Raw genomic sequence first — 17,127 nt, forward strand, 5'->3', positions numbered from 1 at the left:
AGCTTGACCAGCTGTACCATCAAGGACTCCAGCTTGGTTTGCTAACCATTTTAAAGTCTTTAGAGGAGGTTACAGTGTCCACCACCACAGTTATCTTATATCTCTCCTGTCAGAAAAGGAGGGAGGGATTTAGCCTCGGATATAAGAGGGTACAAGTTGGCTCTGAATGAAGCAAGGGCTGAAGTGACAGGCTTTCATTGATGCAGCATCTAGAGCTCCTGCACATGCATTGGTTTCTGGCCAGAGTGGCCCCTAGCCATAGCTTGTGCTTTTCAGTGGTTGGGGAGACCGCAGTTGCTTCTGCTTTCCTTGCTCCCCCAGACTGTGGGCTTGTGGATGTATTTCAAAGTTATGGCTGTGCCACATACCTGGTATTTCCTGCCCTAGGGACTACGTGGAGCTGCTGAGGTATACAAGTAACCTGGAAGTGTGAGGGAGTTCTCCTCCACATGGAGGAATTTTGACAGATGGAGACAGGAGCTAGCTCTTAATTCTTCCTTCCTCACCCAGAGAGATGTCTGAGAAATATGTTCACTTCATCAGACATCAGTAAAGAGATAGCAAACCAATTGTTGTTCTAAGCCGTGGCCACCTTGGTAATACACTTCATATATTGGTTTTCCTTTCCTGTCCCACTCCCTTCTCCCATTGGTTCTGCTTTCTAGGATTGAATTTTCTAGGATTGAATTTCTAGGTCTTATTGCCTAAGATTTTTGCCTCAAACTCAGCTTTTTATGAGACCCAGGCAAAGATTGTTGATACCATTTATGAAGTGCTTACTATATACTGGACACTGTTGCAAGCACTTTACATTAATTTTTTTTTTTTGCAAAATATATATAACATGAAATTTGCCATTTTAACCATTTTTAGGTATAGAAAATTATTTTTAAAAGTAACTTAAAAGTTAAGGTGGAACATACATAGAGATAAGTAAAGAATTATTATGTGTATAGCTCAATGGATTTCTGTAAATTAAACATCTGTTCAAAGATTTATTTACTTGAGAGAGAGCTCAAGTGAGCCCACAGAGTTGGGGGAAGGGCAGAAGGAAGGGGAGAAAAAGAAAATCTGATGCAGGGCTCAGTCTCATGGCCTGAGCCAAAATCAAAGTTTGTGGGTTGCTTAATTGACAGAGCCACCCAGTCTCCTCAGGTTTTCTTTTTAGTGATGTCCTTACGACATCTGTGTTAAGGTAATTTTGTCCTCATAAAAAACATTGCAAAATGCTCTATGTTCTTCTAATCTATGGAAAAGTTTGTATAAGATGGATGTTCTTTCTTTCTTAAATGTTTGGAGACATTCATCAGGAAAGCAATCCTGGCTTGAAAGTGTTCTTCATGGGTGAATTTTAATTAATAACTTGATTTCTTTAATAGATATGAAATTATTCATATTTAAGTTTTTCCTTATTTCTGTCAAAATTGTCTCTCAAGGAATTTGTCAGTTTCATCTAAATTTTCAAATTTATTGCATAAAGTTTTTCCTAACATCCTCTTATTAACTGTCTAATGTCCTCTTTTTCATTTTGGATATTGATTATTTGTGTCATCTTTTATTTTCTTGATCAACTTGACCGAAGGTTTGTTATTATTAGTTTTTATAAAAAAGATGAAAATTTGACTTAATTTTCTCCCTTTTATTTTTATTTATTTATTTATGAGAGACAGAGAGAAAGAGAGAGGCAGAGGGAGAGAGCCTGATGTGGGACTTGATCCCAGGACTCCGGGATCATGAGCTGAGCCAAAGGCAGATGTTTAACAGACTGAGCCATCCAGGTTCTCTTTTCTCCCATTTCAATGATGTCTGTTATTGATGTCTCTTTATTATTTCTATTTGTTTTTCTGGGATTTAATTTGCTTTGTTTTTCAGCTTATCTGGATTCACATTTAGATAATTAATTTTCAGTCTTTTTAAAATTTCTAATATTTACATTTAATGCTATCTCTTTTCTTAAAAAAAAAAAAAAGAACGAGTCTAGAATCTCTTCTAGCATCTGGCCTTTTTTCTTTCCCACGTACCTGTCATGCTTTTTTTTTTCCTTGTATTTTTAATTTTTCTTTTTTTCTGTGCTTCAGTTAGTAAAAATTGCAGAACACTCGATATCAACGTTAATAAAGAACAGTCACCTCATTTCTATTTGATATTTGTAGAGACTTTTTTTTTTAAGATTTTATTTACTTATTTGTTAGAGACAGAGAGAGAGAGAGAGAGAGAGAGAGCACACACAAGCAGGCAGAGTGGCAGGCAGAGGCCGAGAGAGAAGCAGACTCTCTGTGGACCCTGGGATCATGGCCTGAGCCGAAGGCAGTAACTTAACGGACTGAACCACCCAGGCGTCCCTTGTAGAGACTTTTTTTTAACCAAGGTTACTAAAAATAATGCTTTTTATGACTCTGCACCTGTTTGAAGGAGGCAACAATCATTCAAAACATACATTCTCTCTTTGGTTTAGGGATAAATTCAGATACATTAAACTGCAAATAATTTTATATTTAAAGCCTGGGTTATATGGTAGTCATTACTGAAATGGGTTCAAATTTAGAATTTTACAGTTTTATGGGTAAGCTTTTTATCTGTAGCAATAATAGAGAGGTGAGGGCATTACTTGAACTGGATCAAGGGATGCTATCTTCCGCAAGGGAGGGGACAGTACGTCGTTACAAGGGCCAATGGTTATGTGTCTACACAACTCTCCGAAGACCCACTGGGTATTCATGTAGGTGATATAACTGGTTTTTGTTTTGTTTTGTTTTAGAGAGGGGGAGAGAGAGGAAAGGGGGGCAGAGAGACAGGTAGAGAGAATCTAAAGCAAGCTCCATGCCCCAGCACACAGCCCCACACAAGTTGGGATCTCAAGACCCTGAGATCATGACCTGAGTCCAAATCAAGAGTCCCACCCCTCACCGACTGAGCCACCCAGGTGCCCAGTGATAAAACTGTTAGTAACGGTTTTACCTTAAATCCGGACTCTCTTACATATGAACGATTATTTATTTATTTATTTATTTATTTATTTTGCATGACTTAGAGAGTCTGAATTCACACAGAAGGAACATTGTTTTGTTTGGAACTTTATGGAGAGTTAGTCACAATTTTGGAAAATCACATCAACCACCCTACTCTGCCCCCGGTATCTGTCTCCCACAGCGCTCGCGCAGACTGGGTCAGCTCTACCACACCCTGTCTGCGTGTGCGTTTAAGAGGATTCCACCCAGACCGAAGCACCCCGTCACCCCGCCGATCCCCGTTGCACAGCCCAACAATATTGTCATACATTCCTTTTCCTTTATTCTTAAGTTGGAGCATTGCTGTGCACACTGATTTAAAAATAAGTGTCTCTGTATGGCCTTCTGTACCAATTTTAGCCCAAGATAACGAACGATTCCATTTTGGGACTTTCGTTATTCAAAGAGAGATCCGGAGCCTGGTAGGTTGAGAACAACTTGGGTAGAATCACGGTGTTTGCTAGGATTGCGTTCAACACACACAAGAGACCCAGCACAAAGAAACCTTTTTATGACTAGAATTTCCTGTTATCTTAAACCCGTCTCACTGTCCTCTCAAGCGGCTTCCCTCACCGCCCGCGGAACGGCCGGAACGGTTACGCCCCCAGTCGGAGGCGCTCCTAGCCAGTCCCGACTCAGACTCCACCCGGAACCTTGGCGCCGTGACGCAGGTTTCCGGCGGGCTTCTTAGAGCGCCGAACGGCTTTGGGCCGAAGGACCATGAGAGGGCCGGAGTTGGGTCCCGAACCTACGATGGAGGGGGACGTTCTGGATACCCTGGAGGCGCTGGGGTGAGTATTCCCGGGGACGCCCTTCCCCTGAAAACGTAAGCTCTCCCTCCGCCTGGCTGCTGTGGTCTCCTGCCCGTGGGCCTCCGCTGGGCTCCGGCATCTCGGTGGAGGCCTCCTTCCCCGCCGCGCTCCCGCCGGCGCCGACGGAGTTAAGAGGGAGGCGGGAGGGAAATCCGTTTGGGGGGTGGAGCAGGGCCGGAGAGCTGGGGCGCGTGGCCCCCTCTTCCAAACTCCTGGCCTCGAAACTCCGTAGCCGCGAGCTGCGGCGTTGGCGTGGAGCAGCAGGGCTCGCACCAGCCGGTCTGAGGAGCGTGTCCCTGCCCCACGGGTGCTATTTGTGTTGACGTAGTTGTCCCGCCTCGGGCTGTGGGGTGCTGGAACCCCGACTGTGGCTGGGGGCTGTTGTCTCCGGCCAGGTACAACCTGTGGCTTAATTAGGGCTGGGGAGCGAACCTCTTGCTTCCTTGACCGGAGCAAGTGTCCAAGTTAATTGTGGGTCCATTCATTCAACCGTTTCATCCGTTCGTTAATTGCATATTACTGTGGCATTAATAGGCATTAATTAATGCATATTTATGTGCTAGGCAGAGGAAAGAGACAGTTTGCAGATTACCAGTAGCTCCCATAGTTGTTGAGGGCTACAAAGAGTCTACCGGAATTTACAATTCAGAATGCTAAGTGCCGTGAGAACTCCTGGAATGATGTTAAATAAATACTTCGAAGCACTGGGATCAGTGCATGCAAAGTAGTCTCCCTTTCTCTGTTGTCATCCCAAACTATCTTGTCCTGTGTGTTTATTTAGCCTCTCTGGTACTGCCACCCCCCCCGCCCATCCCCCACACTCCAGGAAATCAGGTGCCTTTATCTGTCTTGTTCCAGCAACCTCCTCCAGTGTGGTCTGGGAGAATAAAGAGCGGTTGAATAAATGGGTAAATGAAGAGAAGTTCAAAGAAGAGAGTGCATAGAGATAGACATAGGGACAGATCGTTTAGGATCAAAAAATACACCTTACTTAAAGAGATTGGAGCCATCTGCACAGTAGTTTGCCTTGCCAAATGCTGGAATTTCTTGAATGGGGAAGGCTGTGCCTTTGCACTTTACGGTTCTGTAGTGAAGTTTGAAAACCCCACCCCACCCCCCCTTTATTTTTTTCTAAAACTCCACTTGCCTCTTCTATCAGTTGCTTCTTGTAGACCCCAGGATTATCTACTTTGTGATGTAACAAAGCCTTGCACTTAGTAGATAGGTCCAGGATAAATGTTTGTCAACTGAAAGAACTGAACCAGTGATCACTTAAGGGGCATTTTTATTCTGTAAAATCTCTTGGAAATTTTCACCTGACTTGCTTAAGGAGGTAAGCAAAACAAGTTAAAATACTTACTAGAAGTGAGTAGACCCCAAATAGTTTCAGACAGAATACCCTGACAATACCCTGAGCACAGATCCTCATGAGGGGCTCAATCTCATGACCCCTAGATCAGAACCTGAGTCAAAACCAAGAGTCAGATGCTTAACCAACTATGCCACCCAAGTGTGCCGAATTTGTTTCTTTTGTAGGCATTTTGAAAAATGAACTTTGCTATAATCTTGACTTTTACCAAGGAAAATTAGTTTCAGATTATTCTATATGGAAATTAAAACAGTTTGCATACTTTAGAATTGATTTTTCCTGGAATAGCTGAGGACAATATTTTGAAGTTGATTTTTCTTACAATGATAATGAAATGTGGAAAGTGGTATTTACTTACAATATGTGTTGTATTTGAACACTATTGTAAAATACCCATTTAGTTTGTGAATAATGCATTTTCTGTTGTGACTGGACATTTAGCCTGTTAGTGAAAGTTCTTTACTTTATAAGGTAAAATTGGAAATTAAAGGGAGGAGTTAAAAGGGAAAATGTATGTGAAAGAGTTCAGTGATACACGTGAAAACTGGGTGGAGATAACTTTATTTCCTCATCTGAGAGGAGGAGGCTAAAGCACATGATTTCAGAAGTCTTTTTTTAGTTCTGACCATCTATGATTTTGTAGAGGGGATCTCAGCCCTGGTTGTGTATCAGAATCATGTATGGAGCTTGTGAAATAAAAGGTTCCAGTCTGTTCTGTACGATATTGACTGGATCATGATCTTAAGGGGTACAGTACGGCATGCATATTTTAAAAAATCTTCACATCTTAGTTTCGAATCAGCATTATGGAAGGAAGTTTATTTCAGTTACTTATTGAATACAACTGTATGTTGAAAACTTCAGAACAGAATTGATCTCTGTCCCCGTGGAGCTTACAGTCCAGTGGAAAAACGGATGTGATCACACAAATACTATAAACCTTAATAAGCTCTTTAAAGGAAAAGAGCAGGGTGACATGACATGACAGGAGGCGGACAGGAGTAAACTAGGTGAGATTCATAGGAAAAGAGGACAAGGGTGTTCTTAAATTGGGAACAAAAGATGAAAGCTCTTGAAGTGGAAAGGAACTTGCTGTATTAGAATAACTGGAAGGAGGCCCATGCACCTGGAGAGCAGAGAGCAATGGCCAACATAGTGGAAGATCTGATTGAAAAGTTAGGGGAGGATGAAGGCACGAAGCAATTTTTAGGCTGTGTTGTGGATTTTGTTCTTTGTTTTAACAGCAGTGGGGCGTGTTTGAAGGATTTTAAATAAAAAAGGGAGAGATCAGATATCTCGTTTTAAAAGTTACTTCAATAAGGTGGAGGTGGAGTATTTAGTAGTCAGGGCAAGAAGTGATGACTGCTCAGCGGAGGTGGATATGGAAAAAAGTGCGCACTGTAGAACTTAGTGATTGATTGGATATAAGAGCTGAAGGGGGGGCGCCTGGGTGGCTCAGTGGGTTAAGCCGCTGCCTTCGGCTCAGGTCATATCTCGGGGTCCTGGGATCGAGCCCCACATCGGGCTCTCTGCTCAGCAGGGAGCCTGTTTCTCTCTCTCTCTGCCTGCCTCTCTGTCTACTTGTGATCTCTCTGTCAAATAAATAAATAAATAAATCTTAAAAAAAAGAAAGAGCTGAAGGGGATGATGGTATCAGGGATTCATTTCTTCAGTAAGTATTGAGACCCAAAATGAAGTGATACACCTTGGAATCTAATTTGGAAAGGGAAGAAAATGAAGATAGCAGGGAGGTAGGAAATACAGAGAATATGGAGTGACCAGTGGAATGGAGGTAGAAATGAGATCCAAGGAGAGATGAAGGTGAGTGGTCAAAAGAGCAAGCTAAAAGAATAGTAGGTTGTGGTCAGGGAGTGACCGGTTTGATTTAGTGATTTCGGGGGTGGAGTAGTTTTTCCGGTGATGGCAAGGTCTAAGGGGTGCCTCATTGACATCTCATGGCAAAGGTCTGAAAAGATGAATTCCAGGAATTGAGAGCTCAGGATATTGCATAGGGTATGCATACAGGCAAATAGCAGAAATGGGATTGGAGAGAAAAACAGCACAAGGAATTTTGGGGAGTGTCCAAGCGATTAATAGGTGAAAACCACAAAAGGGAGAATGGCAAGTCTGACTGGCCTGCGCCTAAAGAGAGAAGGAGGTATTTATAAGATGGTGTGGGACCAATAATATGGATATTGTTTTGGGAAGCAAGGAGGGCAAAAACCCTACCATCTGTCTTTTAAGAACTTTCAGAAAGTAAAATCACCAAAGCTAGAGGTGGTAGGGATAATCTTTCTGACTATCAATCTTGAACAGTTGTTTGTAGATGAAACACATTGGAAGAGTTTGGGTCAGTAAGTGGAGAGCTGGATCAGAGGCAAGCCAGTAGTGCATACAAATGACAGAGGGAAGGAAAGGGTCTCCTATTTTATATGTTGGCTGATGGAAATGGAAAAGAGAAAGTAAATTAGTCATCGCCTGTGTCTTTGTGGGGGTTTGCTAGTGGCCCTAATGGATTGAAGATTGGATCACCAGAGCTCGAAGCAACTCTATTTCCCAAATAGGTGGCTCTGGGGGAGTCTAGGCCTAGGGGAGGTGTCCCCAGTGTTTGGAATAAGAGTAGCACTTTCCTACTTAAATAAAAATACCTTGAATGAACTAAGAACATAATCCCTATCTTATTAGATATGGCAGTTAAGTGAGGTGATATACATAAAGCACACAACACTGGCCTAGTGTAAAATCAGTTTTTGGTGTTAGTTACCATATAATTGTGATTATTATTAGATGTTTGGTTTTGTTAAATGCATTTTTTCTTCTTTTTATTTTTACCTGATTTGGTGAGCTTGAGGCCTTAAGATTTGTAGGGGTTTTTCCCCTTCTAAATTCAGTATTTTTTGGTGAGTTGAAAAATTTTATTGAATTTTATAATCGGCATTTAAGTTAAAAATAACCTCACCAATGATAAGAACTCATTAAATTTATTCAAGAGTTTATGATTATTTCTTTACTGTAGAGATGAAAGTAAGTAGGGGGAAAGAAGATGTTTACTATTAAATCTCAGTAAGAGGCACTGTGAGATATGGAGGAAAGATAATGTATAGAAGAACCAGTCTTGCCTGTAGGAGCAGAGACAGTGGTCTAGTCCCAGCTCTCTACTTGGCTGTGTCAACTGGCCAAGTTATTTCATTAACTTTCCTTATTAGCATAGACAGAAGTTTGAGTTCATATGGAGTGTTTGGGTTCAACTCTAGATTTAAATCCTAGTGTCATCACCTAGCTATTATCTTCTGATCCTACAGCATTAAGATCATGCCGACTTCACAGCATTGCTCTGAAGACCAAGTGAATTACAAATAAATGTAATTATCAGTATCTATGGCTGTATCTCTATTTGTGCATGCCTGTTACTGTGCCTAGCTTGCTACTTAAGGCAGGTATCTTAACCTCATTAAGCCTTAATTTCTTACCTGCCAAATGAGGATTTGAAAATACTCACCCTTCATGAGCTATGACCAGAGAATTCAGAGAAAAAGAAATGCAAATTGTCTTTAAATATATGAAAAGACGTATGGCCTTGCTCTTAAGAGAAATGTAAATTAAAACTCTACTGAGATACCAGATGGTCAAAAATCTAAATGTTTGGCAACTTTGGTGAGTTACGGAGGAATGGGTACTCTTACACCTGATGGTACAATCACCGTAGAGGAGTATTTAATAATATCTAGCAAAGCTACATATTCATTTACCTTTTGACCCATCAGTCTTACCTCTAGAAATCTATCCCAGGTATAACCTGCCAAAAAGTTGCCAGTTTTTTTGGAAGAGCAAAACACTGCAAATAACCCAAATACTCCAGACATTGGAGTACTGTACACCTATAAAATAATTGAGTAGTGAGGCACCCGGGTGGCTCAGTGGGTTAAGCCTCTGCCTTCAGCTCAGGTCATGATCCTGCATCTGCATCTGACTCTCTGCTTAGCAGGGAGTCTGCCTCCCCCTTTCTCTCTGCCTGCTGCTCTGCCTGCTTGTGATCTCTCTCTCTCTCTCTGTCCAATAAATAAAAAATAAAATAAATAAAAATTTTTAAAAAGTAATTGAGTAGTGTCTCTGCTGTTCTCTAGTATAGTTGACAATATGAATTTGAACCATGTGGCTCCATTTGTATGTGGACCTTTTTCAGTAAGCTGTGTACACTGTGAAACAATGGATGGTTTTCTTTACCGTACAAAGAAAGTATATAGTATGTATACAAAGTATGTGTTAATTGGCTGTTATACGAAAGAAGTATATATAGCACGTATACAAAGTATGTGTTAATTGGCTGTTTATGTAATCAGTAAAGTTCCAGTCAGCTGTAGGGTAGTAGTAGGTAAGGGTTTCAGGAGTCAAAAGTTATATGCAGATTGGCAACTACATGGGGATTGATACCCCTCACCCCTCTGTTGTTCAGGGATTGGCTGTATATGTAAATGTATGTGTGTGTATTTTTTAAAGCAAGGAATAGAAGAGTGTATAGTAGACTACCTTTACCTAAAAAAAGAAGTATGTATATGTTTATATTTAAAAACAGAATGACAACCCCAAACTAATAAATATAGTTACCTGTGGGGGTGGGGGAGAACAGAGTAGAGGGAACAACATTATGATTGCAAGCTACTTATAAAAAACATTAAAAAATTAAAGAAAAAAAAAGATTGAAAGCTTAATTTGAATGTACCTTGTTTTGTAAATTATACTTTGTAACAATGTAAATGTTTTACATAATTATAAAGCTAAATTAAATAAAATGAAGTCAAAACAGAGAGACAACAAGTTGCTGAGTTGAAAGCAAAATGAAAGAAATGTTTATCAGTATATTGAGTAGGTAGTTTCATCATCACATGGAAAGGAATTTTTTTTTTTTTTGTAAGATTTTCTTTATTTGTCAGAGAGAGAGCGCACACAAGCAGGGGGAGTAGCAGGCAGAGGGAGAAGCAGGCTCCCTGCTGAATGAGGAACCTGATGCTATACTTGATCCCAAGACTCTGGGATCATGACCTGAGCCTAAGGCAGATGCTTAACTGACTGAGCCACTCAGGTGCCCCTCAGCTTTAATTTTTTAATTTAAAATTTGCATGTATTCTTTTTTCACTAAATTTTCTTTTTTCTAGGTTTTGTTAGTAGTATGTGGTTATTAGATTCTGTTCTATTTGACTTTGTGTTAGTTGTAATATTTATGTTAAAATTGGTTGATAATTTTACTAAGGAATGATAAAATAAAGGGAAAAAAGCCAGATGTCAGTTAAATAGGGCAGAAAATGGCAAACTATGTCTATAACAGACCCAATAATAAAAATCACAGGCTTTGCTGACCATATTAACAACTCTGGAGTTGCATTGTGAAAGCAGCCAGAGACAGTCTGTGAATGGATATCTTTATTGGCGATGTTCTGCTAAAACTTTATTTACAAAAATAGGGAGCAGGCCTTGGTATAGATTACTACCAAGTTTTTTTGTTTTTTAAACCTTTTATGTCTTCCTTTCTAGGTATAAGGGACCACTGTTAGAAGAGCAAGCCCTTACCAAGGCAGCAGAGGGTGGACTGTCTTCACCTGAATTTTCAGAGCTCTGTGTTTGGTTAGGCGCTCAAATAAAATCATTGTGCAACTTGGAAGAAAGTATCACGTCAGCTGGTATTGTCATTGTGTTTTATTTACTTTTGTATAATAGTAGAGTGAAATGATAGCTTATGATTTATAGTTTTGCCTGTGGTTCCTCTACAAAGAAAAAGCATTAATATTATGAAGGACTACAGTATATAATATTAAATATACTTAGATTAAATTATATATTAATTCAAAGTTGGCTCTTAAATTTATATAAGATTATAAACAATAACTGTTTACAGTCTTAACCTTAGTATTCTTTAGAAAAAGTAGAGTCTGAATTTGATTATTTAAACAGTTTACTTTTTGAATACTGCTTATTTTAAATTAAGGTTTTGTTTTTGTTTCATTAAAGTAATTTGAGTTGCATTAGCAAGCCTGTAACTCAGGACATGAATTTACATAAGAATACCATAAAAAAACTGTGCTACCTCAAAAAAGTTTAATTCATTTACTGTCTTGGTAAATGGAGTCCTTGTGGGTCTTCAATTTGTAGAATTTCAATGAGAGAACTAAAATGAAAAATTTTTTATGATTGAGCATTTGATGGGGTACAAAATAGTCTTCCCTTCTGAAGCTATCTTTACTTTAAAATTTTCTTTTCTTGCCACATCCAATAGAATTCAAAGTAGCAAAGTAAAATTAGCTGAATTTAAAACATGTGGCATAAATTTCTACATAATTAGATTGTGAAAGAAAGATAAGCAATGAGGCTTAATTAAATGATTGCATTTGTTATCTGAGTCTGTAGAAATACAGTAGAAATAGATCATTTGCTCTGAAGCCAATTAATAATTATAGCCATAGTAATGTTTTTAATATTTTAGTTACTGACATAAAATATTCCCAGTTTATCTGCTTTTGTGGAAAGTTTGTTGGAAAATACTCATCAGGGATTGAAGTACAAAAGTATATATCTCATGATTAGATACTTAAGTTCTTAAATTTAAGTGTTACTTTCTGTTGAAGTTGTTTGATTACCTGAGCATTGGGGTCACATGTGTAAGGATTTAATTTAAAGTTGAAAATTTATAATTGAATGTAAAATTGAAATCATTTGGAGGTAGATTTTACAGTGTCAGATTAGATTGTAAATATTTATTAAGTGTTTTATGATTTTTCTTCTTTAAAGGGAGAGATGATATAGAAAGCTTCCAGCTTGAGATAAGTGGGTTTTTAAAAGAAATGGCATGCCCATATTCTGTACTCATATCAGGAGATATTAAGGACCGTTTAAAAAAGAAGGATGACTGTTTGAAGCTTTTATGTAAGTTACCTTTCTTTGAACATTTAAATTCATTTGTTTTTTGTGGTTTTTGTTATTTTCAGTATTTATGAAATTTCATTAGTGAAGCTTTAGAAATTTTGTTAGAAAGGTTTTAATCTGAAGCTGACTTAGAGATACTTATATAAATGTGGTATAAATTCTAAAGTGCAAAGATTTCAACTACTTACGATTGATTTGGCCAATATAGAATGCCCTGTTTGTGATTTATACATTATTTTAGTTATTTTTCTTTCATGTAATTCATCTCTGAGCATGCATGACTAAATGATTAAAGTTGGTCGTTTAGAATCCTATTTATTCTTAAAACTCTCTGAAACTAGGCAGCTAAGTAGATTATTTCATGTTGTTTGTAGTGATAGATATTGAATGACAGTTCAAAAATACTTATTGATCACCAATTACTGTACTAGAAACTGCTCTAGGCACGAGGGTTGTATCTGGTTTTTAAAAAATTGTGTTCTCTGGACATATGAATTCTAGTGAGTGGTGGCGTAATTTTTTCAGGGGTGAGTTTGGAGTATTGATTACCCTACATGCAGATAGTTTCCATAAATAATATGTCTATTTCTATTGGGGTCCTTAAAATTTTTTTTTTTTAATTAAGTTGAATTTCATGTTGTTTTGAAAGTTACACAGTGGCCATTTGAAAGAATTTTTCTAGCATCCCTATTACTGAAGATTTCTATTATTTTGGGTTTCACCATTTATAAAGTGATCCATGTGGTATATTCCTAATAGGCTCTAGTGTTAGTAATGTTTGTTTCATTGGTGCAGAAATCATAAATGTTGAGTGGTACTGATAGTAGTGTCGACATTTGAATTACCTTGTGTGTGTTGGGGGGATAAAAATTATGTGCCCTTTGCCCCATCTCTTGCACTGTTTCCCCATCTTCCATTTAGTATGAGTCACTGATTTAATGAACCATTGTTAATAATTGTAGGTTGTACAGTAACCCTTAGATATATTGGGACAGAAAGGAAGCTAAGAAACAATGGCCTAGAGGAACTTTTATGCTCTTTCAGTCAGTGAGAACTGTGTACTCAATTGTGTTTCCCTTTTTGCATTATCTGTTAAAAATCTGAGCAATAATAGCAATACAGATTTATGGTACAAGTAAAAGTGAAGAGGAGATGGAAGAGAAATTGGTATAGCTTTTTCTGATTATGAAAATGCATGCCTGCAAGGTGGGGCAAAACAGGGAATTAGTGTTAAATGGGTATAGTATTTGTTGGAAGATAAAAATGTTCTGGAGTTGGATGGTGGTGATGGTTGCACAACAGTGTGAATGTATTTGATGCTGCTATGTGCTTGAAAATAGAATGGAAATTTTATATGTTAAAAATTATATAATCATCCTAGAAATCTTAAAAAGTAGAAAGAATTTTAAGGAAAAAAAGTCATTGATAATCTCACTCCCCAGAGAGAATCATTAATAACTTCTTGGTATATTTTCTTTTCCAGCTCTTTTCCTTTACACACATACATTTAAATAAGATTGGAGTCTATCATAGATACAGTTCCTTCTCTTTCTTCTTTTCATTTAATGTGTTATGAGCATTTTTTCATCACTTAAAATTTTTTTTGGAAAAAATAAATTGGCTACATAACATTCTATGCTATGGGCATAACATTTTTACATAATGGTATTTAGATTCTTTTCTGTTTTTAATTTGTTCATATTTTTTAATTTGCTCATTCATATTTGTTACTTTTACTTAGATATATTGTCATATTTTGCCTCAGAGATATACAAGTTCACAGTCTTACCACCATCTCTTCCATCTTGAGTTTGACTGTCTTTAGAACATACTGACTAATAAGCCTCTTCATATTTTTCTTTGGTGTGTTTGCAACATGTAAAAGATAAAAAGGTCCTTACTATGTGAAGAGCTTTTATAAATCAAGAAGAAAAAGATAAAAACTCAGTGGAAAAATATGTAAATTACAAAAGACATGAACTGGCACTCTACAGAAAAAAGTTTTTTAAAAATTGCTTCTGAGGGGCGCCTGGGTGGCTCAGTGGGTTAAGCGTCTGCCTTTGGCTTGGGTCATGATCTCAGGGTCCTGGGATTGAGCCCCCTCATGGGGCTCTCTGCTCAGCAGGGAGCCTGCTCCCCCCACCCCGCTTGCTGCTCTGCCTACTTCTGATTTCTCTCTGTCAAGTACATAAATAAAATCTTCAAAAAAAAATTGCTTCTGAACATGAAAAGATGAAACAGTATTTCTCAGAGTTAAGGAGTTACAAAAGTAAAATGGCAGGATACCATTTTTCACTGAATAGGCGAGTAAATACCAAAAAAAAAGTCATCGTATTAGGCGGGAATAAGCATTCTCATATATGATAGGCATGAAAATGTGGGAGAATAACTGTATAACCTTTTAGAAGGACAAATTCTCAGTATCACTTTAAAATTCACCTACCTTTTTTTTTTTTCACCTACCTTTTGACTTGGAAATTCCATGACTAGGAATACATTCCTGTTTCCCTAAGTGTACAAAGATATATAAAAATGATGTTTATTATGGCATTTTTCGTGTAGTTAAATAGAAATGGTATATCCTGGGCGACTGGGTGGCTCAGTGGGTTGGGCCTCTGCCTTCAGCTCAGGTTGTGATCTTGGGGTCTTGGGATCGAGTCCCGAGTTGGGCTCTCTGCTTGGTGGAGAGCCTGTTCTCCCCCCCCCCCCCCCCCCCCCCCCCCGCCTGCCTCTCTGCCTACTTGTGATCTCTCTCTCTCTCTGTGTGTCAAATTTAAAAAAAAAAAAAAAAAAAGAAAGAAAAGAAAAAAAAAAAAAAAAGAAACGGTATATCCTTCCAGTGATACCATTATATAGCCATTAGAATGAAAATAGATCAAATGTACTGATATGGACTGATTTCTGCTGTATTGGTAAATTAAAAAAATATACAGAAATGTGCAGTATGCTCTTATTTGTATAAAAGAAAAGTGTGTAGATGGTAGATGTGCATTCTCCATATACATACACATATGCCTAAAAAGATACCCAGGAAATTAATATTGATTGCCTCTAGGGAGGGGAAATCAGAAGATCTGGGGCGGGAAGAAGACTTTTTATTATATTGTTCGCCGTCTGACTGGATTAGCACTTTAAATATTAGACTGAACTCTTTTTTGTTTGTAGAATTACGTGGAACACGTTTCCCAGAACAAAGGCAGACTGGCTTAGGTTCTGTCCAAAATACAGATTTTTGAAGAACTGGTGATCTGTTTAAATGAAGTTTTGAAATCAGAAGGACTTTGGCATAATCCTCATAAACACGGCTTGATACATACTGGTCTTAACTTTTTGTGGGGTCTTTTGACTGTCACGTGTAAACTTTGTGGAAAAGTCTTTAAGTCAGTGACTCTCAATCCTGCCTGCACATGAGAATTACCTTAGGTCTCATAGCATATAGTAGCTCAATTCCTGCTTCAGATCTGCTGGTTCAGAATCTTTGAGGGTGGGACCCTGGCACCTCCACAGGCGTATCTCAGAGAATACTGTGAGTTGATTTCCAGACCACTACAATAAAGTGAGTATCACAGTGAAGCAAGTCAAATGAATTTTTTGGTTTTCTAGTGCATAAAAAAGTCATATTTTCAATATACTATAGTTTATTAAGTGTGTAATAATAGCATTATGTCTAAAAAATGTACACAGCTGGGGCGCCTGGGTGGCTCAGTGGGTTAAGCCGCTGCCTTCGGCTCAGGTCATGATCTCAGGATCCTGGGATCGAGTCCCACATCGGGCTCTCTGCTCGGCGGGGAGCCTGCTTCTCTCTCTCTCTCTCTCTCTCTGCCAGCCTCTCTACCTACCTGTGATCTCTCTCTGTCAAATAAATAAATAAAATCTTTAAAAAAAAATAAATAAAAATAAAAAATGTACACAGCTTAATTAAAAATGCCTTATTGCTAAAAAATACTAGGTGTCATTGAGCTTTCATTTTTAACTTATTTTTTATTATTTTTAAAGATTTTATTTATTTATTTGACGAAGAGGTCACAGGCAGGCAGAGAGAGGGGGGAAGACAGGCTCTCTGCTGAGCAGAGAGCCCGATGCGGGGCTCGATCCCAGGACCCTGAGATCATGACCTGAGCCAAAGGCAGAGCCCCAACCCACTGAGCCATCCAGGTGCCCTGGTCATTGAGCTTTTAGTAGGTTGTAATCTTTTGCTGGTAGATGGCCCTGCCTCTCCTAATGGCTGCTGGCTGTTCAGGGTGGTGGTTGCTATAGGTTAGTTGGCTGTGGCAGTTGTTTAAAATAAGACAGCAGTGAAGTTTGCCACATCATTCAACTCTTATAAACAATTTCTCTGTAGCATGTGATGCTGTTTGATAGCATTTCACCTACAGGAGCACTTCTTTCAAAACTGCAGTTTATCCCCCCAAACCCTATTGCTGCTTTATCAACTAAGTTGATGGAATATTATAAATCCTTTGTTGTCATTTCAACAGTCTTCACAATATTTCACAATGAGTAGGTTCCATCTCAAGAAACCATTTTCTTATCCATAAAAAGCAACTCCTCATCTGTTGAGTTTGGCATGAGACTGTAGCAATTTGGTCACATCTTCAGCTCTACTTCTAGTTCTCTTGCTATTCCCACCACATCTGCAGTTACTTCCTCTACTGAAGTCTTAGACCCCTCGAAGGCATCCACAAGGGTTGGAGTCAGCTTCTTCCAAATTCTGTTAGTATTTTGATCTCTACCCATGAATCATGGATGTTCTTAATGGCATCTAGAATGGTGAATTCTCTTCAGAGGGATTTCAATTGACTTTGCCCAGATCCACCAGAGGATTCCTGATCTATGGCAGTGATAGTCTTAGGGATTATATTTCTCAGATAATAAGACTTGAAAATAAAAATTACTCCTTGATCCATGGGCTGCAGAATGGCTATTGTGTTGGCAGGCACGAAAGCAACATTAATCTCATTGTAGAGTTCCGTGAGAGCCCTTGGGTGCGTTGTCAATGAGCAGTTCTGTTTTGAAAGGAATC

The 17,127-nt window shown here is 38.6% G+C and overlaps 1 protein-coding gene across 1 annotated transcript in view; it reads left to right on the forward strand.

Moving 5' to 3' along the window:
- The first annotated feature begins 3,669 nt into the window (after positions 1 to 3,669).
- FAM98B (family with sequence similarity 98 member B) overlaps positions 3,670 to 17,127 on the forward strand; it is a 38,817-nt gene continuing 25,359 nt past the window's right edge. The window contains exons 1-3 of the mRNA XM_032343242.1: positions 3,670 to 3,799; positions 10,719 to 10,864; positions 11,970 to 12,104. Of these exons, the coding sequence (XP_032199133.1) occupies positions 3,729 to 3,799; positions 10,719 to 10,864; positions 11,970 to 12,104 (352 nt within the window). The 5' untranslated portion in view covers positions 3,670 to 3,728. The remainder of the gene's footprint in view (positions 3,800 to 10,718; positions 10,865 to 11,969; positions 12,105 to 17,127) is intronic.

The sequence above is a fragment of the Mustela erminea genome, chromosome 5, assembly GCF_009829155.1.
Source record: "Mustela erminea isolate mMusErm1 chromosome 5, mMusErm1.Pri, whole genome shotgun sequence".
Lineage (NCBI taxonomy): Eukaryota > Metazoa > Chordata > Mammalia > Carnivora > Mustelidae > Mustela > Mustela erminea.